At 38.7% G+C, this 23,586-nt stretch overlaps 1 protein-coding gene across 3 annotated transcripts in view; it reads left to right on the top strand.

Annotated features, from left to right (window-relative positions):
• The window catches only part of Cpq (carboxypeptidase Q), a 441,859-nt gene that overhangs the window by 134,786 nt on the left and 283,487 nt on the right, over positions 1 to 23,586 (top strand). For all 3 annotated transcript variants that reach the window (XM_047566009.1, XM_047566014.1, XM_047566018.1), the window contains exon 3: positions 5,647 to 5,854. In XM_047566009.1, coding sequence (XP_047421965.1) covers positions 5,647 to 5,854 — 208 coding nt within the window. The remainder of the gene's footprint in view (positions 1 to 5,646; positions 5,855 to 23,586) is intronic.

Here is a 23,586-nt window from a genome sequence, read left to right as displayed (position 1 = left end):
CCTGGGAATGCCCTTTCCCTCATTTTCAGGTGTCAGAAATCTTCTAAATCCCACTTAAAGTTTCTTCTTACAGGAAACTTCCTAGATTCTTCCAAGTCAGAATTGAAACTAATCTATATTATTTCATGATGTTATGCTATACTTTAATTTAGTGCTTGTGACATCCTGAATCTTTGGAAAAGTTGTTGTTTACCCATTTTTCTTCCCTGGCTCATACCATTCTTAAAGTGGGAACTGGAATTTACTCATCTTCCTTTTGTCCACACTGCCTAGCATGAAGTCCCAGCCTAGGAGGAGGGCTGTAAACTTGTTGAATTAATTTGAATCTTTTAGACTTAGTTCCTCCATGAAAAGTACATTGCACAATTGTAATATTCTCCATTAACAAATGAACCCTCAGAAAGCAACATCTGATGTGCTTTTATCTGCCTGGCCTTGAATTTGCAATTTCCTTACCACTTTAGGCAAAACACTGAGTTTCCAAGAACAACTGTTTTCCCTTCTCTGTAACTCTGAGTTCAGGAAAGGCCGACCATTCCAGGGACCTAGTTATCTTTCATAGTGCACCGGGTGGAAGATTTGGTGATAAGAGTATGAAGCTGGGCTTCCTTTTGGGTAGGGCTAGACTACTTCCTGTTTGGGGGTTAAGCTTTCTTCTGAATCAGAATCAATTTCCTAAAACCTACCACATTGAGTTGAGACCCAGAGACTTGTTTTTCTGTCTTTTGCTTTCAATGGTAGAAAACAAAGATTTCTCCCTTCACTATCATCATCATCATCTTCTTCTTAGTTATTATTATTATTATTATTATTATTATTCTTGAGGCAGTCTCTTTATGTTGCACAGCCTGACCTTGAACTTCCCATCTTCCTTTCTCAGTCTCTGGAGTAGCTGGGATTACAGGCATGCACTACCATGTCTAGATTTCTTATTAACTGTGTTTGGAAGGAATTAAGTCAGAAGAGATGGTGAGTGGGTCTCTATCAAATTCCCCATAGAACAGATGACCTGAGCCAATACCACACTGGTTAGCATCTGTTGTCTCTGCAGGGAGACTGCAAACAATAATCACACTCAAGGTAAGTGGCTTAAAGATGAATTGATCAGTTTTGAAAATTAGGTGTGAAAGATAAAAAGGAACCTGAGGATTTTTGTACTCTTTGTGATTTAAGAGACTATAGCCAAGAGAGTCACTTTATGGATATTTTTAGCTTTGGTCCCACATTCTCTTCAGAAATTAACTACTTTAATCCTTTCATCACTGTAACATCTCACCCTAAAGTGAAGAGCCCCTCCCTGCTCCCCTGTGAGTAGGTTGGGACCCATTGTGATAACAGTACCCTGATTTATGAGAGGGCTTCTGGAAGATAACTGATGCCTGACAACTTCGGTAGGCTACTGTATAACTATTTCTTTTTCCTTTTTATTCCTCTTAAAATGAAAATACTGAGCTTTTCTTTTGATATGCTCTGTATTTATAAGAGAATAGTTACGCAGTTAATGGAAGGAGCATGACCCTTGGATTCAGACAAAACCGTTAACTCAAATCTCAGCTCCCACACCTAGTAGTTGTATTAACTCTTGGAACCTCAGTATCCTTACATAAGGTACTTTGTAGAGCTTCTGAGAATGTTGACATAAATAATGGTCACTTAAATATAGCCATTAATATTAATCTCACCTACAGAAATATGTAAGTTCCTTGGAAACATGCATTTTTGGAGAGTGATAAGGGATGAGGCATTATATTTTTATTAATTTATTTTTTTGATTTCTCTTCATTCAGTGTGTGTTTCACAAACACACACACACACACACACACACACACACACACACATATATATGTGCCAGGCATCATTTCAAGCACTTCGGTAACATTAATGAAGACAGTAGACAAAAATGTCTACCCCATTTGTGCCTTACATTATGGTAGTGGGTACAACTGGATGCTGTTAAAGGATATGAAGAAATTCAGGGAGCTAAGAGAGACAGAAGGTGGGGAACAGGTTGTGATTGTGAATAGGAATTTGGGGGTAGGCCTTATTGTGAACATGACCCTGGTTGTGTGTCCTCAGAGGTTTTTGTAAGCTGCCTTTTAGGTTGGTAAGTGGGAAGAAGGGAGATTGGAGTGAGGAATAGGAGCCTGCTGATTTGTAGGAGAGCACCAGTATTCCCTTTGGGGTGACATGTCAAAATGCAAACTCAGAAGAGTGAAGTTTTCCCGATGGCCTGATGTTGTTTTGTTTAATTTGGGCAAACATCTTCCTATGATATTTTGTACACACCCTGCTTTGTACAGCAATGGCTACTGAATACAGTCCACTTGGTCTGTGACTGCTGGAGGAAATTATCAGTGTGACTCATGTCTGTTATTGAACTGTCACCAAGCAAGTCCTTTGGGGCCAGCAAAGATGCTCTCAGGTATTTGCCCTGTGCAGGGGCCAGAGCTTGCGGTGACTGTGAGTGCTACCCACATGTGACTGTTTAAATGGAAATATACATTAATTAAAATTAATTAATATAATTAAAATTAAATTTGACAGTCATGTTCTCAATCACACTAGTCACATTTCCAGTGCTCAATAGCCACATGTGGCTAGAGGCTACTGTGTTAGATGGCACTGATGTAAAATATTTCCATCATTGTGGAAAGTTCTGTTAATATTTGTCATTTTGCATGTTTCCATCTCTGACTTTGGTTTTTTTATGGTGCTGCTGTCAGTTTTCAGGCCAATCTTTTGATTTGTTGTTTTGATTTGTTGTTTCTCATAAATCTTAGGTTTAAATACCAGATATAGCATATAGAGTTAAGGAAGGGTACCTAGGCTCTAAGAGAGATTAGAAGAACTATCTTATGTTCAGGAACCTAAATTTAATTCTTGGAATTTATATCAAGATTGCCCAGTGCTGCTTTTGCCTGGTTATTGTGCTACAGCTCTACTTTCCTCTGTGTGGTAAGAGAATCAGACTGCTGACTTACTATGGGCAAAGGGCAGTCCACCTTTAAAGGTAAGATTGCACACTAATGGGAAGGCCCTTGGTTTAGTCGATGACCCCTTATTTGGAGCAATGGCATTCCAGGAATGTTTAATGCCCAATTGTCTATCCATAGGCCAAGAAATATGTTAGTCCCTGGAGATACAAATGAAAATGAACATGGTCCCAAAGCCCAAGGAATTCAGTTTGGGCAGCAGAGAGAGCCACATAGAGAGTTTCATTTGTCTAGTGCCCAACTATGCTGAGCTTGTCCTAAAAATCTGGAGGAGGTTGGTATATGACCCAGCCTTCCCAGGGACAGGAGTGAGGGGTAGGAAAGGAAGCAGGAAGCTGGGAAATTCTCCCTAAAGAAATGATTCTTGCATGGAAGCTTGAGGGAAAAATAGGTGTGGGTAACATGAAGATGTTGAGAGAATGTGGTCAGTAGACAGGACGTACCATAGCATGAACAAAGACACCAAGGAGTAGAATAGCAGAGGATGAGAGTGAGAACTTGTAGGATTTGTGGTACTGAAGCTTAAAATAAATAGGAGCCAGTGTCTGTAGAGGTAGGTTGAGAGATGTATTTTCAGCAGAGCAGGGGGAGGGACAGGGTGATGGTTCTGTTGGCAGATCTGGCTTCTCAGTAGTTCAAGTAGTCCATTTGGGGAACTGGACTGGAAGTTGGGGTGCCAGTGATGTGAGAGGGCTAAGGAGGAGGGGCTTGTAAGAATCCAAAAGGAGATAAAGAGGACCTGAGGTCAGATAGTGTAATGGGTTGGACCAGGGGACATGGATTCAGTTGATACTGATTTTTAAGGGCTAAAATTATTAGTATTTGAGGATTGATTTTATCATTGGGGCATGAAGGAGACAGGAATCAGAGATGACTCTCAGCTTTCAGGGAAACAGATTAATTCAAACTCTTCTTCCAAGTTCATGGTGACAGGCTTTGACCTGTAGTTGCTACTAGTGATTTGCATTGACAACTGTGCTCTCTAGGTTAGCTTTTGGCTCTCCTTTGTTAAAATTTGAGTTGAAGTATAGACCATAGTAGTGAAGTACCACCCTTGTATGACTTTAATTTTGAAATTTTATAGAAGTTTGACTTCATTTTTAGCAGCTCTAATTCAGACACAAAATTACCCCATTTGCTGGGACATCCCCTGGGCGGACCATTGAACCTGTTATTCATTAGGAGCAGCTGAAAATCATCAGCAAAATTCCTGCACTATGCCAACAACAACACCAGTCAAATTTCAAGGTACCTCCAGGTTTCAGAAAGTTATGAATCTCAGAATCTTTCTAGCTGACTCCTTATTATATTTTTATGCACATTTATCATATAAAGAGCTGGAGGTTTCCTTATTTTCCATAATTGTACACTGATTTTCTTAGATCATAAATTAAATTCTGAGTTCTGAGTGTTGGTGGAGACATGTGTATAGATTTGTAGCTAATCATTTTAAAGTAAATGTACAAAACCAGGCCGGAAGTAAGAGAGGAACCTGCCCAAAGGGACCATTATGAGGGGCCTGTATTGAAGGCGAGAATTCTCCAGTACTTGCAATGCATTTTAAAAGGATTTTCCAAGCAGCAGTTAGCATTTTAATGACATCTTAGTTAACCATAAGTTAAGCTTTCAAAAGAAAAAGTAAAGAAATATAGTTCTGTCATTTATAACATTAAGGAAATATGAGAAATATATGTTGATACTTCAGGTGTTACCAATGTATTTCATGACTGCCTGGTTAAAGCCAAAAATGGTAGTTGTCTAACACTTTCTTTTAAATGGTTTTATTTAACCACTGCATCTGGTATTGTTGCCAAATATTTTTCTTTGTCACTCTTAACCGCTCTATCAAATAGGCTCTTTGGTGGTGTGGCATTTTTTGAATGACTTTTTGGAATATGTGAAACTCTCTTCCCTATTCAGGAAACTTTGGGCAGGTCTTGAGGAAAGCAGGCATGTCTCCCCAAGTCAACAGGACAATTATATGACATGTTCGAGATTTTTATTTGAAGAGTAGTAACGTGTTGGGTGATGAATGAGGACTGTAAAATGAGAAGCATGGGAAGTTTCCACATCCTTTAAGAATGTTTTTATAGAAAAGAGGAAAGAAAACAAGCTGACTCTCCATGATTCTTGGGAGAAGTCACATTAACCATTTGTTAAAAGTTGGATTTACAAGGAACATTGGCTTCTTAAGAGTGTTCTTCACAAAGTGCCGTTTTTTGCATGATGTCACTGAAGGTTGTTTAGCAACATATCAAAATAGTTTCATGAAAAGATAAATATGTGTTTCATTAATCTCAAGAGGAACTTTCTAAAATGCCTTTTTAAAAATAAATAAGTAGTGTCATTCCATGAAATGCATGACTTCTTAGGGTGGGAAAGAAGAAGAAGAAAATAAAAGTGGCTGTTTTTCCAAGCAATTAGTGATTTAGTACCAGCTGGTCAAGTGAGGTGAAAAACTTGAGTTGTATGTTATATTATTTTGAATGCTAACCCCATAATCTTTCTCCCAGGGTAAATGGCTCTAAAACTTTGATCTTCTCAAACAAGTTTGCCAGATGTAGTGGACAAAGCATGTGTGACCTTTTGTGCACCAGTTCCACCTGGCTGCTGGGAAACCATAAGTTAGTTCTTGTTTGATTTTTATTTCTAGGCATTACAGCAGAAGTTCTGGTGGTGACCTCTTTCGATGAACTGCAGAGAAGGGCCCCAGAAGCAAGAGGGAAGATCGTTGTTTATAACCAGCCTTACATCAGCTACGCCATGACGGTGCAATACCGCATCCGGGGGGCCGTGGAAGCTGCCAAGGTGGGGGCTTTGGCATCCCTCATTCGGTCAGTGGCATCCTTCTCCATCTACAGGTTGGTTATGGCATTTGTTTGAAATCTTTTAAGAATCTTTTCCATGAAAGAGGAGCCCTTATGAAATAAAAATAAAACCATTCAAATGAAAATACTGATCATTCATGGAATTCCCCCCATTTCATATTTGGTCATTTGTTTGCAATATCTTCTCTGGCCTTTTTGGGATTCCAAGTATCATTTATGCATTCTTTTAGAAAGCTTTCCACATCCACAACCATCCTTTAACATTCCTTATATAACTAATACACTGTGTATTTTCACTGAAGGGTGGGTTGACTTCACGTCTGTGTTTCATCAGGATTCCTAATGACTTCAGAGGAAGCCAGGCTGCTTTCCACGTTGCTAGAGAAGTGAAATAAAAATAGAGTGGGTATCCTGGTGGGGGCCATTTCTGCGGTAATGAAAAGAGCTGGGGAACTAGAGGAACTTTTTTAAGATTAAATTAAGCAAACTTAGAAAAGATTCTTGATTATCTTTATAGGTCTACATCAATGTTTGGTGGCATTATTTGAGAACAGTGTAAGATTTTTATTCTTTGTTACCCTGGTTTAAGTGCTATCAAAGTGTTTTATTTATTTTAGTGTTATGTTTTATTCTTTTAAGAGGCTAACTCCTCTTAGTCAGCTTTTCTTTTCTTTTCTTTTCTTTTTGAAATGGGCTTTTACTATGTTGTCCAGGATGGCCTTAAACTCTTGGGTTCAAGGATTCTCCTATCTCAGCCTCCCAAGTAGCTGGAACTACAGGCTTGTGCCACTGTGCTGAGTCAAGTGTTTTAACAATTCTCTGTCCCAGGATGCAGTTCAATATAGCAGTGGATGAAAGGTCTAAAACTTGACCTGTAGACATTTGGCCTAGTTTAATTGTTATATATGGTTGTGTCACACATTAAAGATAAAATATTTGAGTAACATAAATAAAAGAAGTACCATCTTAGTGCTGTAGCCTGGCCCAAGATTTTCAAAAAATGCGAAGGTAATTGCAGATGGTGTTTATTTGGGTTGCAGGACTGGATTTCTAGTATCTATGTTTTAGTATCTAAGTTCATTCTGTACAATTGCTGTTTGGAGCTGAAGACACAGCTGCTTGACCTTAATCAGCACCCTACACCCTTGAAAATAAAATAACTGAGGAATAGATGTCAGCAACTAGAAAATACAGTGAGAGAGGAGTGGTACAAATGTGCAGAGAAGAGGAAAGAGTATTTTTTTTCTTCCTTTATAAATAGGGATAAGATGTCTTCCCAGGAGAGGAAGACAGGGCATGTTAAAACCACTTGTTGGGAATTTTATGAGAGAAAACCTAGTTGCACTGGTACTATAGTGCTAAAAATAATGTTCTTTGTAAAGTCTTTAATGGTTTCATGACTAGTGAAAAGTGATTGGATCATACTCTTTTGGATGGTTTATCTTCCCATGAGGGAAGTCCTGAAATGGCTAGCTTACTTCCCAGAATATCTCCGATCCCTTGGAATAACAAGCTAAGCAAGCTGTGGCCAATCATCATGATTTCATTGGTCATGAGAATGAAATTATGGAGCTAGTTTGTTGCTTTGTGAAACTGGGAGATTGCCAGAAATCTTTATTTAAGAACTACTACTCATAAGACTAATAAATTCCCAGATGACTTAATATACAGTGATCTGCCAGGGTTCATTGGCATAATTTTTTTTCTGGTATAATGAAGACATTTGAAAACCAAGGATACAGCATAGGAGTAGGATTTGTCTAGCCTGTGACTTCAGAATGTTAGCCTCTAAGACGTGGGGTCAACAGTTTGTCATATTCATTAAAAGGGACATTTTCTTCATACTTCTAAATCTAGACTGATTATAACTTTTCACTGATTTTATAGTTACCATATTTCACTGAACTTAACTTTGTAATTCCATTCTTTGACCATTTATAAATGTGTAATGACATCAGTCTTTACATAATACCTTAGAATCTTTCATATATGTTGTATTATTTATTGTGATTACATCCCGAAGGGTCATGCAGATGGGGCATTATACCTGTTTTACAGGTAGGGAAGTAAAAGTTCAGAGAATTAGACATATTAATGTGTTTACATCTTATATCCTGAAAAGTAAAAACTAAAATGACATAGATTCCCTTTGTCCACTTCTAACTTACAGTTTTTAGAACCAAGTTTCTTTAGGGTATTCTGCATTCCTATCTCCAAGTCCTCACCCCTCATCACTCTGCAGACTTTTTTAATGCAGCACTGAAATGGAACTTCTGAAGGTCACAAATAACACCTCATTGTCAAATATAATGGGCTTCTCAGGCCACTGTCTTATTGCACCTCTCTGAAGCAGTAGTCATTATTGACTGCTTTTTCAATATTTCTTCTCTTTGTCTCTTATGACTTCTTTTCTACATCCATTTTCTTTCTCTTCCCTCTCACTCTTCCTTCCCTATTTCTCTGGCTTCTGACTCTGACCATTCTATCTGAGCATTACCATCATGTTTGTGGCTTCAATCACCTTCTGTGCTTTGGCAATTTCCAAGCCCACCTCTCCCATCCATATTACTGTCACATTGCCAGCTACCTACTGGTTCTTTTGGATGTTCCATGGATATCTCTGTTCTAGCTTTCTTAAAATTTAATTCAGCCTCTCATTTCTTTCTTCTACATTTTCTATCTCAGTAAAAATAACATCTGTCTTCTAAGTCAGGTGGTCCTTGATTGTGTTTGCTTTCTTCCCTTGTCCCTCATTTCTAATAGTTACTCCGTCTCTTAGGTTCTGCTCTGTAGCAGTCATTTCAATACATACAGACTGAGCAGCTCTATTTCCCAGTCTCACTCCACACTCTAGTCATTGGGGGCCACTAACACTTTCCCAATGCACCATGTTTCCCAAGGTTTCATGACTGCATGTGCTTTCTTCTCCAATACCCCACTTTCCTTTCTCACTGTCACGTACCATTCTTCAAGATTCATCTTAGTATCTCTTCTGGAAAGCCCTCCCTGCTATCAAATGTAGCCCAGGTGAGCCTCCTCTTTTTGGTATTCCTATGCCATCTCATATATACTCTGGATCACAATGTTTTGAGGGTAGTTTTGGCTCATACTTTGGCAGGGTAGACTACTGGTTGTAACAAACAACTTCACATCTCAGTCAGTTAACACAGCAGAGATCTCTTTCTTGCTCACATAATAGTGCCAAAGGAGTGTTCAGCAGGTGGATGTTTGCTCCTTTTCATCTGTCTCCACATCTCCAAGATCTCAGAGTCCTTGGTATCCAGTGGAAAAAGAAGGGGATGTTGAGAGAAAGTCAGTAACCAACAGGGAGGTTTTTCATGGTTATTCCTATTTTGAACTGGATATAACATACTTCTGCTCATATTCTGCTGGTCAGGATGCCATTTTGTGGAGACTGTGCACTATGGTTTATCTTTATGCCCAGGGTGTAAGGAAAATGGATTTGGTTAAAAACTGTCCAATCTGCCCCAACTGCCTGACTACATAGTAGGCTTACTAGACTGTAAGTTCCAGAAAGACTTTGATTTCAGTGTGTGTGTGTGTGTGTGTGTGTGTGTGTGTGTGTATTTTTCTTTACTTCTGTTTTAATCATTCAGTATAATGTTTGATACATAGTTTTCTAGAAACACCTGTTGAAGGAATAAACTTGTCTAAGGTTATGTAATAAATCATGGCAGGGCTCTGATGACAAACAGGTTGTGTTAGCTTTTCACTGCTGTGACCAAAAGATGTGTCTAGAGCACCCTAGAGGAGGAAGAGTTTATTTTAGGGTTCAGGTTTCAGATGTCTCAGTCCATGGTCAGCTGACACCATTACTTTGGGTCTCAGATGAGGCAGAATATCATGGGACATGGTAGAGGAAGACGGTTCAGTTCATGGCATCTGATGAGAGGAAGGGGCCAGGGACAATACAGCCCAAGGCCATCTCCCACCTGCCTACAGTTACCTCCCAATAGTATTCAAATTAATGATCTACCAAATGGATGAGGTTTCAGCTTTCATAATCCAATCTTTTTACCTCTGAACATTGATACACTGCCTAACAATTGAGCTTTTAGGGGGACATTTTTTAGATCCAAACCATGACACTGACTGACCCAATTCCTTGTACTCTCTGACCAAACTGTATCATCTCTGTAGTAAGCTTTACAATAACTTGATCTTCTTGCTCTGTATTTTGAAGAAAATAGCAGGTGCCCAATACACTAGATTGTGTATATATTTTTTCTACCAAAACATTAATGAATAATGACATTTTCAGTTGCCAACTAAAAAAAAAAAAAATGGTTCCTTTCTCCCTGGCAAGATTTTTACCCTTAACTGTGAGAGTGGGCAATGTTGGATTCTGTCTAGGAGTATGTAGACGTTAGCAGTGCTAAAGAACAGAATATGTATTATAATTTGTTGCTGCTTATCTTCAGAGTCAGAGAGTCTCTAGAAGGAAGTTTGATATGACACTTCTCAGTGCAGTCGCCGGTGTTGTCGGTCATTTTGGAAGTAGATTAGTCACATGGCTGCATGATAGATTCCTCCAGAGGAGGCTCATTACTTATTGCCAGCAGCATCTCCAGGTTATTCTTCTTGTTTCTCTGTACTGCCTTTATTAGTGGTTCTGTGCTCAGACTTCAAAGAGAAGACTTTTCCTTTATTGATGTTTTTATAACAACCTGACCTTTCATTCACCATTGACCATCAATTCATTAGCACTTTTTCTGAAAGTAAAACACCTCTTCTCTTTGTAATGGGAAAATATTTTAAAAATCAATGTAATTAATTACAGATTTAGGCTCTACAGAGGAGACCTTCTTAATAGAACCATTTGTCTTACATTATTTCTCAAATTTATATATTTTAGTAAATGTTTACTGAGAGCTTACCAGTTACTCAGAAGTTTCCAGGCACTAGAGTTACTAAGATGAATCAAACATTCATTTTTTTCCCCTTCAGAAATAGGCTATCTCAGGAAAGAGAAGGAGGTAAGGTTTAAATATAAGTGATTAGTGTAACATATTTTATATGTAATGCTTAATGCAGGAGTAGGAGAAAGGAATGAAAGAAGGGAATGACCATTTATTAAGTGCTGATTTTGTACTATGCTTTTCTCAAGGCTTAAATTGTTTGTGTTAATTCTTTATGCAACTCAATAGATGTAAGTATTGGTATCTCTCTTTTACAGGCTCAGAATGGTTAAATGACTTCTCAAGTTACACAGCTAGTGAAAGAACTAGGATTCAAACTCAGAAACTTTTGCTCTGAATTCCATGTTCTCTAGTTTGCACCAAGCAATCTGGAAAGCTAGTGTGGTAGGAGTCAAGAAGAGGTAGCAGAAATCAAATGTGGGTTCATTTCATTGAGGATGTGGGTGTGGGGTGTAATCAATGAGACGGGAGAACTTGAACAAGAGAAAGTAGGTGGGAAGACATTCTACACAAGGTAAAGGCAAGGTGGGAGTGCATGATGTATTGGGGAACATATAAATAGACCATTTCTGCTAAAGCCAGGTCTCCTAGGAAATCAGAAGAATGGAACCCTGGGGTAAGGGGAAGAGGCCAGAGTTGAAGAATCCAGAGTACCAGATTGGGGCATGTTCAGTGTAATGTGCAGGAAATGGAGAACTGCTTAATGTGTTAGCACTGTTCTGGAATAGTGTTCTCAAAGTGGTGCCTGGGAGGCGTCAGCAACCTCACCTGGGAGCTTGTTCAAATCACTAAGTTTAGCCTCTGCTAGAGATTCATTAAATCAGAAGTGCTGAGGGTAGCGTCCAGCAGTCTGAGGTTTAAGAAGTCCTCCAGATGATTGATTGTGCTGCACAGTGAAGTTTAAGACTACTTTTTAGAAAGACTCATCTGCATATGTGCACAACACGCTTTGCAGAAGGAAAGTGAGGATACTCCCCTAGAGTGCAGAATAATGAGGACTGAGATGATGGTGATGGCAACGGAAATGGCAGTGGCAGAGACAGCAGGAGGGACAGTATGAAGAAAACAAAAATCCAAAACACAGAACTTGAGAACTGGTTGGATTTGAAGAGGAAGGAGAAGGAGCTGAAGTTTGATAGGAAGGATCAAAAATCAGTTCAACTCGATATTTTAAAAAATCATGGTTTATGAAACAGTATGGGTTTGTGGCTTGGAAAGAAAACACAGGTCTGATGACATATCTGGCACGTTCTGGAGGGCAAACTTGTGCCCAGCAGATTAGCCGCCAAATTCTTTTCGTGGGTGGGATGAACCATCTTTCCTTTGCTCTTTTCCCTCCATCTTTTTTTCTTACTTTATTTGTACTTTATCCTACCTCGTTCGGTGCTGAAGGCGTTTGAGTTCGCGATCTCTGCTCTGAGGATACCAGATTGGAACCTGGACAATGATGAGACAAGAGGGGATCTAGGTGGTCTAGAGGGTAGCACAGCCAGTTTGTGTTTTTAGACATTTTGAGTTTGTCTAAAGATGACTATAAATCCCATTGATCTGATTTTTATATTTTATTAAAAAAAAAACAGTGTAACATTTCCATTTCTACATTATCCGTGTATTTGATCACCCAAGGAAATTTAAAATTCTAGCCTGGCTTACTTTGCACTGCAGTACACCTTGGGGCTTCCGCCTCTTGCTTTCTGAACACACGAGCTTGAGCATGCAAAGTAATTTTTACATTAGCCCGAGTGAAATATAATTCAGAAGGTAACTCTGCTGAGGCCAAATTGTCTGTTATACTGCCATTGCCAAATATTCATTTTTTTTTCCTAGTTATTTTCTCCATTGCCCCAGATAATTGAACAGACGGTATGTTTTAATCAGCTAAGGAAGCAAAAGGCTCTCCCTGTACTGTGCAAATCAGATCCCTGCACTGGCTAACAATTCACCGAGGTGGGAATGAGTTGTTGAGAGAACTTGGCTTTGTAAACACTACTGGCTTATGTTTTACATCACGTGGCCTTTGTGTACTGTACTGATAGAATGGAGTGAGGAGGAGGAGGAGAAGGAAGAGGAGCAATCATTTTGGAGATGACTAAGAGCTGATGAACCACACGGCTGGGGAGAGATGAGTGTGTCCAGGTGATCTTTCTGGAGTGCAGAGGGGGAGAATGCTATACCATCTGGCGAGAGAGATGTGAAAAAGTCTGTAAATCAGTCTCTGTAATGATACTTAATTAATACAGAGTCAATAAGTAAGATAATTGAAGCGCTGGTTGGGCGACATTGTGGAGTTAAATAGCTTCAAAGAAGACTCTGATTAAAGCCATTACAATTTATAAAACATTCTTCATCTTAAGAAAGCGTCTTGATGAGATTTCACATGAACATTTTGTAATCAGAGGGCCAGCTTAAAACATTCAGAGCAGAGGTGAAATGTGTTAAGAGGTCTATTTGGGATGAATTTTGAAAGCCAGTTAGTTTATTCTCCGGGAGCAAAAAAAAAAAAAAAGAGAAAAAGAAAAGCTCACCCTACCTCCTTTGTTTTTTTAACAGGAAAAAATTAATATTTCACATTTAGACAGTCTTGGATTTGTGATGTCCTGGTGGTTTGCTTCTTCACTGTGACCTTAGGATAATTAGCTATTGAGCTTGATTTAAATTGTTTTGAAATATTGTTACAGTGGAGGGGGCCCATGTGCCTCCTGGTGAAAAACAAGGAAAATGCTGCTTTGACTCCACACAGGACAATGGGCCAGCCTCCATGAGGAGGCTTTTTCCCCTCTTATTTTGTTTTTGCTTAATTCACTCCGAGCCTCATAACAGATGCACCGTAATCAAGCAGAATGCCAATTCTCATCATGTATGCCCGTGGAGGGCCACCGGGCTCCCGAGGGGGGAAACCAGAGAAGACCCGCATTGAATGCTGCATGTTTTCTTCTCATCATCCTTTCCTTCCTCCCACCTCCCCACCCACCACCTCCTCTCTGATTATTTAAAAGGCAGATTCTTTGTTTAGAAGTCCTTTGTTAGAAATTCCAAAATGTTCTTTAATCACTGAACTTGTATCATTGCTCCAGGTAGTGGGAACATGAATGCTACCTCATAGTGCAGAGAGCTGGGCCCTTATGCTTTGGCGCCTGGATTCTGGAGGCAGCAGCCCTTGGGTCTTTGTTCAGTCACTTGACCGATGTGACCTTAGCAAATTGTGTCACCTTCCTATGCCTCAGTTTCATCTATAAAATGGGGGAAACAATTGAACTTTTTCCAGGAGTTTTGTGGAAATTAAATGAGATAATAATATTGCCTGATGCATAGTAAGTTTTAAAAACATGTAAAATATTATCATATAGTTTTACTAATGACTAGATATAGTTATTGAAAGAAAGTGGAAGAAAGGAAGGAAGAAGGAAAGGGAGGAAGGGAGGCATACAGAAAAGGCGGGAGGGAAGGAGGAAGAAAAGAAAAAGAAGAGAAGGAAGGAAGGAAAGAAGGGGAAAGGGAAGAAGAGCTTAGTTTTTTAAATATCATGTTATTTTTGAGAGGGCATACCTGGGATTGAACTCGGGCACTCAACCATATCCCTAGTTCAGTTTTGTATTTTATTTAGAGACAGGGTCTCACTGAGTTGTTGAGCACCTCACTTTTTTGCTGAGGCTAGCTTTGAACTTGTGATCCTCCTGCCTCAGCCTCCTGGGGTTATAGGTATGTGCTGCCATGCCCAGTTAATGTCACTCTTATTAACTGGTGGACTACAATTGCAGCTCTGTGGTTGGGAGAGAAATCCTTGCATCGTATTTGGATCTCTGTCTCCATTGTCTTTCCAGACTCTGCTGGGGTTATGTGTTTGCTTGTCTGTCTGCCTTTCTGGATTGGCAGTTCTCCTGGACACAGACTGTGTGTCTTGTTCCTGTGGTGTTCCCAGGACTCTCCCTAATTCCTGGCACACAGCAGTGCTAAAATAAATGAGCAAGAGTCAGAAGCAGCCTATCTAGTTTGCTAACATGTAAATTCAAGGTGTCACTATTTCACAATCACAAATGTTGAATAATAATATAGATGAGGTGACTAACCTTTTGAATTGCTACTTATCAAAAATAGAATCTCTGGAACCTGAGAGCAGACTCTATAGTTATGTAAATTTTGGTAAAGCATTGCAAACTGCATATTACTATGGTGCTTTGTGAGGCAGCTATAATTAATGGTCTGTTTTCATTGCTAGTATAGACTGTCATTTTTCATCTACTTATAACCTTGATGTAAAAATTTATTCTTGGTTACTATTTTGCATTCATAATTTTAAAATATATATAAATGTTCACCTTCTATTTTCCAGCTTTCTGATTATCAAAAGCGCCAGCTTAAGAATCACATCACCGTGGCATGTTTTTCTGAATCTCTAGTGGTAAAAAGAAATTAATGCATTTTGAATTCAGGTTTCAGGATTATGAGAATGCTGTTTGCTTATGCAGTGCCCTTTGAACAATGACTAGCGTAGCACAGGAACCAAAAGAATCCTGAGTAACTTTGAGCCAATCCTTACTATTACATGAGTTTTTTCCACTTCTTCCCCACACACTCCAAGTTAAAGATGACGCTAAACATCTCTTGCACCATGACCCTCCGTCTCCTTTATCCTGCTGGAGAAAGTACCAGCCAAAAGGCACTACCAGCAGACTTGGAGACTAACAAAGGTAACAATAAAGAGGGAGGAATTTGGATTCAGACAGACTGGATACCAGTGCTAGCTTTGCCTCTTAGATGCTTTGTGACCTTATGCACATTACTCAACATCTCTGAGCCTATTTTCTCCATCTGTAATGCAGGGAGTGCGATCAGGCACTCGACACAGAACTGACTCATGGGAAGCAATCATTGAGTTGTAATTGACAGTTTGTATTGGTCATGTTGGTTACCATTGTTATTATCACTAGATAATGATGGGATGAAGGATGTAGGTTGATGTGAACTGACTTGTCTTAAACACCAGCTCTAGAACTCTCCTCAGTGTGTGCTCCAAAGACCTTGGTTCCATATTGTTCTGACTTCAGAACCCACTCTCCCTCATCTCCCTCAGACTTTGGCTTAAAACAGTGAAGTTTCTGGTGTGACCCACCCTCTCTGGCCTCATGTCAAATTCTCCATGCTGTTCTTGCATGTGGTTCCAAACTCAAATCAGTGACCTTGGCCAGCCACCTGAGAGGAAGCAGGTGTTCTAGTTCATACAATAGCCAAGTTCTTTTCCACCCCAGGGCCTTTGCATTCCTGGTTCACTCTGTATGCTGTCTCCCAGCTTTTGTGTGACTGACTCCTGTTCAGTCTTCAGATCTCACCGGAAAAGTACTTCTCTGCAGGATCTTTCCTGACAATTCTGAGATGTGGTCTCCCTCAGATTCTCTTCCATAACACTCCTCTGTTTGCTCAGAGTCCTAATGGCCTTTGGCAGCTCTGCCTCCCTCCCTCCCTGTCTGCTTGTTTAGCATGTACTTTCTCATAAAAATATAAGCTGCACAAAGACCAGAATTGTATCTTTCTAGGACACTATTGTATTCTCAGAGTCCAGGAGATTGCCTGGCTCATGGCAGGTACTCAAGGGATATTTGTTGAATGAATAACTATTTTAAAAATCAGTTAAGATAAAAGAATAGAGAACAAACTGTAAACAGATACACACACACATTGTATTGTGGCTTTTTTCTTAAAAATGTACCACAGTTTCTTTATCCATTCATCAATTGAAGGACATCTAGGTTGGTTCCACAATCTAGTTGTTGTGAATTGAGCTGCTATAAACATTGATGTGGCTGTATCACTGTAGTTTGCTAATTTTAAGTCCTTTGGGTATAAACCGAGGAGTGGGATAGCTGGGTCAAATGGTTGTTCATTCCAAGTTTTCTAAGGAATCTCCACACTGCTTTCCAGAGTGGCTGCACTAATTTGCAACCCCACCAGCAAAGTATGAGTATACTTTACTCCCCACATCCTCGCCAACACCTATTGTTATAATCACCATTCTAATTGGGGTGAGATGAAATCTTACGGTAGTTTTGATTTGCATTTCACTTATTACTAGAGATGTTGAACATATTTCATATATCTGTTGATTGCTTGTGGATCCATAAAAAAAGAATTAAATTATGGCATTTGCAGGTAAGTGGATGCAGTTGGAGAATATCATGCTAAGTGAGATAAGCCAATCCAAAAAACCAAAGGCTGAATGATCTCTCTTATAAGTGGATGACGATACATAACAGGGGGTGGGAGAGAGGCAAGAATGGAGGAAGGATGGATTTTATAGAGGAAAAAGAGGGTTGGGGAGGGGAGTGGGGGGAAGGGAAAATAATAGAATGGAACAAACATCATTACCCTATGTACATGTATGATTACACAAATGGTGTACTCTACTTCATGTACAACCAGAAAAACAACACTTGTATCCCATTTGTGTACAATGAATCAAAATTAAAAAAAAAAACAACACAATTTTTTTTTTCCCTTTGCTAGGGATCCAACCCAGAGCCTTCTGCATACTAGGCAAACACTGCCACCAAATCATATCTTCAACTCCACCACAGATTTATTTCTTCAACTTCTTTTTTCCTTCCTTCTTTCCTTCCTTTCTTCCTTCTTCCCTCCCTCCCTCTCTTCCTTCTTCCCTCCCTCCCTCTCTTCCTTCCTTCCTTCCTTTCTTATTTTTTTACTTTTATTTTTTGGTGGAAAAATGTCGATCAGTGGTAAAGTTGAAAGAATAGGAAAAAAACTCAGACTCTTCATAAGAAATTGCCTCACTTATCCGGAGTGGTTGTACATTTTACACTCCCCCATCATGTGGGGAGGGTTCAGGCTTCTCCACGTTCACCCCCACATCGGACCTGGTCAGTTAGTCTTTCTGGTGGGTGAGATGGACATTTCTCTGAAGGTTTGGAAGACATTTCCCTCTTTTCTGAATCTTCCTTTGTGAAGAGTCTACTCAAGTTTTGCCCTCTCATCATTTATTTTATCCAGGAGTAAGAGTTCTTTCTGTATTCTAAATACAAGTCCACAGCCAATACAGGTTTTACACATGTTTCTCTTAATTGTTGCCTGTTCCTTTGCTTCACAGTGTCCTTTTGTGAGAGGTTTTAAATTTTGACGAAGTCTATAACTTACCCTTTTTAGTTGCCATGTGTATACCTACATACGCTTAATCTATATTTTATACTTTTCTATTTCTCTCTCTCTCTCTCTTTCTCTCTCCCTCTCTCTCTTATTTTACCACATTTGCTGTCTACCCATCTGTCTTTCTCTCATTTTCTGGATAATTTGAAAAATAAGGTAGGAATAATCATGAAGAAACTTCACCAATAAATGCATTAGTGTGTGTTTCTTATAAGCAACAACCACAGTATCACCTTATGCCTAAGAAATTGATCATTGTTACGCAAATGTTATGTGTTACAAAATCCGTCCATATTCAGAATTGTGTGACTGTTCCTCCCTACTCCCAATAAAACCTGATTCTTTTCTAATTTCATAGTCCAATCAAGGACATTACCTTCAGTTGTCATATAGCTTTAATTTCTATTATTATTATTATTGTTCTTGTTGTTTTTACTTTAAAATTTGGGTTTATTTGGTCTTAATTATCATAGAGAAAAATAGAAAAATGCATTCCTTTTAGGGGCACAGTTCTGAATTTTGACAAGCAAAGAAGTTGTGTAATGACAATTTTAAGCTTAAGTCCTGTGCTCTTAGATAACAGAAATGATTAAGAAATCTCCTTTTGCGTTCCAGAGAACAACTTATTGCAGAATGACCTTTATTCATAAGGCTTAGATAAGATTTGGGGACACATCACTGTTTGCCTACCACAAAGGCAAGGCTTTATTGTGAAGAGACTTTTTTTCGCCCTTTTTTCTTTTCTTTTTTTATAATCTGGAATCATTTTGGCATTTTATTTCACTAACATTTTTGAAGATTACAGGACCACAGTGTTGTACAGTATCCTTCAGATTGAACTTTTTGATCATTTCCTCATTAGATTCAGTTTAAATATATTTGGCAAGAATTCTATATGAATAATATTGTGACCCTCTTATTATATCACATAAGGAAGCAAATAATGTCCCCTTTCCTTGTTGGTGAGTGTAAGTTTGATCTGGTCTAAGGCATTCTCTGTGGATTTCTTCATTGAAAGGTAGATTTTTTTCCTCTGCAGAGAAAATGCATTGTAATTATGGTAAGATGCTTGGAGACTTTGTGAATTTTAAGTTCCCCTAGTAAAATTTTAGCATCCATTGATGTTCTCACCTGAATCAATCATTTTATTTGTAGTTGCAGATGTTTTTCCAATGCAGTTATTTCTGTTTTTCTTATTGGTGCGTTTTTTTAGGGAAGAGTCCAAACTCTCCTTTCTTTTGGTTTCTGAGCATCACTGGACTTTTTAAAGTGTATGTGATAATATTCATTACTATCATCATTCTTTTTTGATAAAATCTCAAAAATTTCAAAGTGCTTAATAAATATCAAAGTTAGTATTGTAAGTTTGAATATTTGAAGCATTGAAAGGAGTTCACTTTTTAAAAAAATCCAAGTTACCCAAACTACCCCAGATACATCATCAAATTAGCAAGCTGTAATCAATACCATTTCCTCTGAACTTTTCATTAGCAGCATACATTTGGGATAATAACTCCTCAAGTTATTTTTAGTTTACTGTTACCAATGTATACCATATGCAGATGAAGATCCTTCACCTCATACATAATTGCTGTTAATTGTTAAAATAAACACACTCTCAAAAACTAACAATCTCTTCTGAGTTTCTCCAAACTGACTCCTTCCCTTCCTTTCTCTCTCTCTCTCCCCCCCTCCCCCCCTGTCCTCCCACCCCCTCTCTCTCCCGCTCTCTCTTTGATGATGCAGTATGGAGGTTGAGGAATGTTTTCAAAGAGCTCTTTTCTTTCCAAGAGAAATTAGGTCTCACTGTGGGTTTGCAGAGGCTGCCAGGGTGTTCCTCTGGGATGAGCTACTCTCGTATCTAGTATAATGCAGAATCATATAGATCATCTCCTACTCTGTCCCACTCCAGTGGTGGTTATGAAGCGACAACCAGGAGGTCAACAGTCAGTCTAAGGGATCTACAAATGTCTGGTGCTGGACTGTCACTTCTCAATAAAGTAAATATTTGAAGTCTAGGAGAAGAATTCAATTTTAATATTTTCCAACTTTCTTCATTCATTCATCAATTCAATAAACATTTACCAAGCACCTTCTGTATTTCAGGTCAAGGGAGGACCCAAGTTTTATAGAGGTAATTGCTTACATAATTTGGGGGTCTCTTTAAGAAAAAGAATACAAAGTTGCAAAGATAAATTTTGATACAAAGCCAGTATTTATTAGAAAAGGAAAGAAATTGCAACAAATTTAATAAAGATGTAAAACACCGTAAACCTTATAAAATTCAGAAAAGATTTTGTTTTGATAACTACCTGTCAAGGTACAATATTTTCCAATAATTGTTGCTTACATAGCCATTGTTTTTTTTTAATATAACAATGCTATTGTATTTTATAAAGAGAGAATAAAAAAGAATTAGTCTTTACTCTAGTGTGCTTGATCAAAATTTAGTTTTTATTATTGACAGTTTGGGAAAGTTTTTTCACCTTTGCACCATTTATTTATTTATTTTACACCTTTTAATTGGTAGTGTCATACACATTTTTGGAGTTGTCACCTTTTAGAAAGCTTCTATTAAGTTTCTTTCATATATGAGATGCAAGATTTAAGGACACTACAAGTTTTCTTGTACATGACAGTGAATTGATGACATTGATGTCAGTATGTTATCTGTGTCCTCTTTTTAGTGGCGAATTTGACTTTGTTACCTTTATATTTGTCAATATTTTGTGTCAAATTAGCAAGAACTTTAAATATTTTCCAGTGTGATTTTGGGTTTTTAAAAATTTTTTTAGTTGTTGATGGAGCTTTATTTATTCATATGTGGTGCTGAGACTCGAACCCAGTACTTCATATATGCTAGGCAAGCGTTCTTCCACTGAGCTACAACCCCAGCCCATGATTTTCTTTTCATTATTTGGATTATTAAATAATCTAAGACATGATCCATCGTGAATACTCAAAGTACATCTCTTTTTTTCAATAAGTCATAGTTTCCATGATGTCACTGGAATCACCAAACTTGGTCATGACAAGATATGTTATACATGTTAACATGTTACCCAATGTGTTGAGGCAAAACGTGTGATTCATACACTAATGTGCTCACTGTAGCATGACTACAGGCTTATGCCCTACACACAGGAATTCTGATAAATTCTATTTTGTATGGCTTCCTTAAAAAAATACACAGTGGGAAAAGGTGTTTATAGTATCATACTCTGAATAATTGAGTCTGTTCTTGAGAACATTTCCCTTGCAAGTAGGATCAGTCAGAATCGAATGCTTGGACTACAATTCTATGTGCCTGATAATTGGGGAAATTTTTCCAGTGACTAACTTCTGCATTTCCACACTTTCACTGCCAGGTATTACAGGATGCATTCTGTTCCTCCACTCTTTTATATTATAACACCATGAGGGAAAGAACTTGAACCACATAACTGCATCCTGTAAACCCAAACTGATAATCCCTAAATCCAACTTCATGTTAGCTAGATCTTCAATGCCTGAAGTCAATCCAGTGTTGTCCAAGATTATGGAGAATGTTAGGGTTTGGATGTGAGGTGTCCCTCAAAGCTCATGTGTTTCTGTAGGACTATTCAGAGGTAAAATTATTGAATTGTAGGACCTGTAACCTAATCAATCCATCCCAGTTTGAATGGATTGACTGGGTCGTAAGTGAAGGCATGACTGGAGGAAAGTAGTCACTGGAGCATGCCCTGGAAGGGTTGTTCTTTCTGTGGCCCCTTCCTCTCCCTGTCTCTCTGACTCCTGGCTGTCATGTCCTGAGCTGCTTTCTTCTTCTTCACCCTTCCACCATGATATTCTTTCTCACCTTGGCTGACCACAGACTGACTGTAAAACCATGAGCCAAAATAAACTTTTCCTCCTTTAGGTTATTCTTGTCGGGTATATTCATCACAGTGACACAAAAACTGACTAAAACAGAGAATATGACAGGAAGTCAGAGTGGATTGAAAGAATTAACACCTGTGAGGTTCATGAATTGGTACTGCCCTCTGAGTGAGGTATCCACAGATGTTAGCTGATGACGTTTTTATCCTTGTCCTTCCTGTCATCATTTCTATGAATGATTTAGAGACCTTCTCCACTGTTTGCTGGTTTGGCACTTCATAAGAAGCTTCTTCCTATTTCTACTTAATTCACTTTGAGAACTCAGATTTCAAAATGTTTGAGCTGGATGAGCCCTTAGAGAAGATCTGCTCCATTCCTTCATTCACAGAAAAGGATAGTGAGGCCTCAGATTTTTCAGTTAGTTAATGTCAGGGCAAGGACACACGTCTTAAAGCTCTTAATACCATTTTTCTTTTTCTTTCAGACTATACCCATTCTCCCAAGTTTTAATGTGAATTGATTTAGGCATGCATCAATTTAATCTTTATGCCTCCCCACAAGTGGTTTGTGCCTCTAAAATACTGCACAACAGTGCTATTTTGTTTGTTCTGATGACTTTTAGCAAAGTGAGCTTGTTCTGTATACTCTCACAGGAAATGGAAACTCGCCTTGTGTAAAGGTGAGCTTTCCAGGGGCTTTCTGTTTTCCTTTCCTCGGCAGGGAAGAGCCTGTGCATAAACCGCCTGGCCTTCCTCTGGGTTTGGTTTTTAATCTCCAGGGAGGCGAGGCTGACAAAATGTCATCTCTTTGCCTGCTAAGGAAAGAAGCTGTGAAATAGATCTTCATTGCTTACGCTCCTCAAGTTGCTTAGCACCGGCTGTATCCATAACACCATGGTGTATTTAAAATTCTGCTCATTGGATTACATTTTAGAGGGGATTCTGATGCTCATAAATAACCCAAAGAGGCATTTATGGTGTTACACTAATTTTTATCTTTAATTAGATTTATTCCCCTTAGAAAATTTAAGTGTGTGGATGCATGCCTAAATCCTGCCCATTTACTGATCTGGATTTTTCTGTTTTAAGTTCTAGAAATCTTTTAATTCAGAGAGGAGAAGAGAAAAGAATTACCATTTATTCAAGCTTTTAAGTATTGGGTGATTTATAAATTTCATCTCTATTGAGCTCTCACAAGAACCCTGGGAGAGGGAGCTGTAGATATGTTTTGCATTTAACTCCATCAAAATCATATCCTAAGACATTTTGAAATAAAGTTTCTTTGATGATCTGTTTTCCAATATAAGATTCTTGATATAGCTAATAGCATTAAAAAAAAATAACTCATATAGATAAGGGTATTTGCAGGATCACTTTAGTAAAGGTTGCAAAAGAGGCCACACCATGTATCCCAACTGAGAAGACCAGGTGGAGTGTCCTAGTCTGTCTGTGCTGCTCTAACAGAATGCTACAAGCTGAATAATTTATAAAGAACAGCATTTGTTCCTCACATTTCTGGAGACTGGAATGCACCAAGATCAAGGTGCCAGCAAGTTAAGTTGTCTGGTAAGAACTGCTCTCTACTTCCAAGGGGGTACCTCATTGCAGCATCCTCCAGAGGAGCACTGTGTGCTCATGGTAGAAGATGGAAGAGCGCATTTGAGGCCCCTATTATAAGGGCCTTAATCCCATTCACACTTGGAGGAGCCCTCATGACCTATCACCTCTTAGAGGCCCTGCCTCCTAGTACTATCACATTGATCATTAATTTTCAGCACCTGAATTTTGAAGGGTTCAGGGTTGAACCATAGCATAA

This window comes from Sciurus carolinensis, chromosome 1, assembly GCF_902686445.1.
Source record: "Sciurus carolinensis chromosome 1, mSciCar1.2, whole genome shotgun sequence".
In the NCBI taxonomy this organism is placed as follows: Eukaryota; Metazoa; Chordata; class Mammalia; order Rodentia; family Sciuridae; genus Sciurus; species Sciurus carolinensis.
The sequence above is the reverse complement of the archived record's forward strand: the minus strand, read 5'-3'. Positions and strand labels throughout refer to the sequence as shown.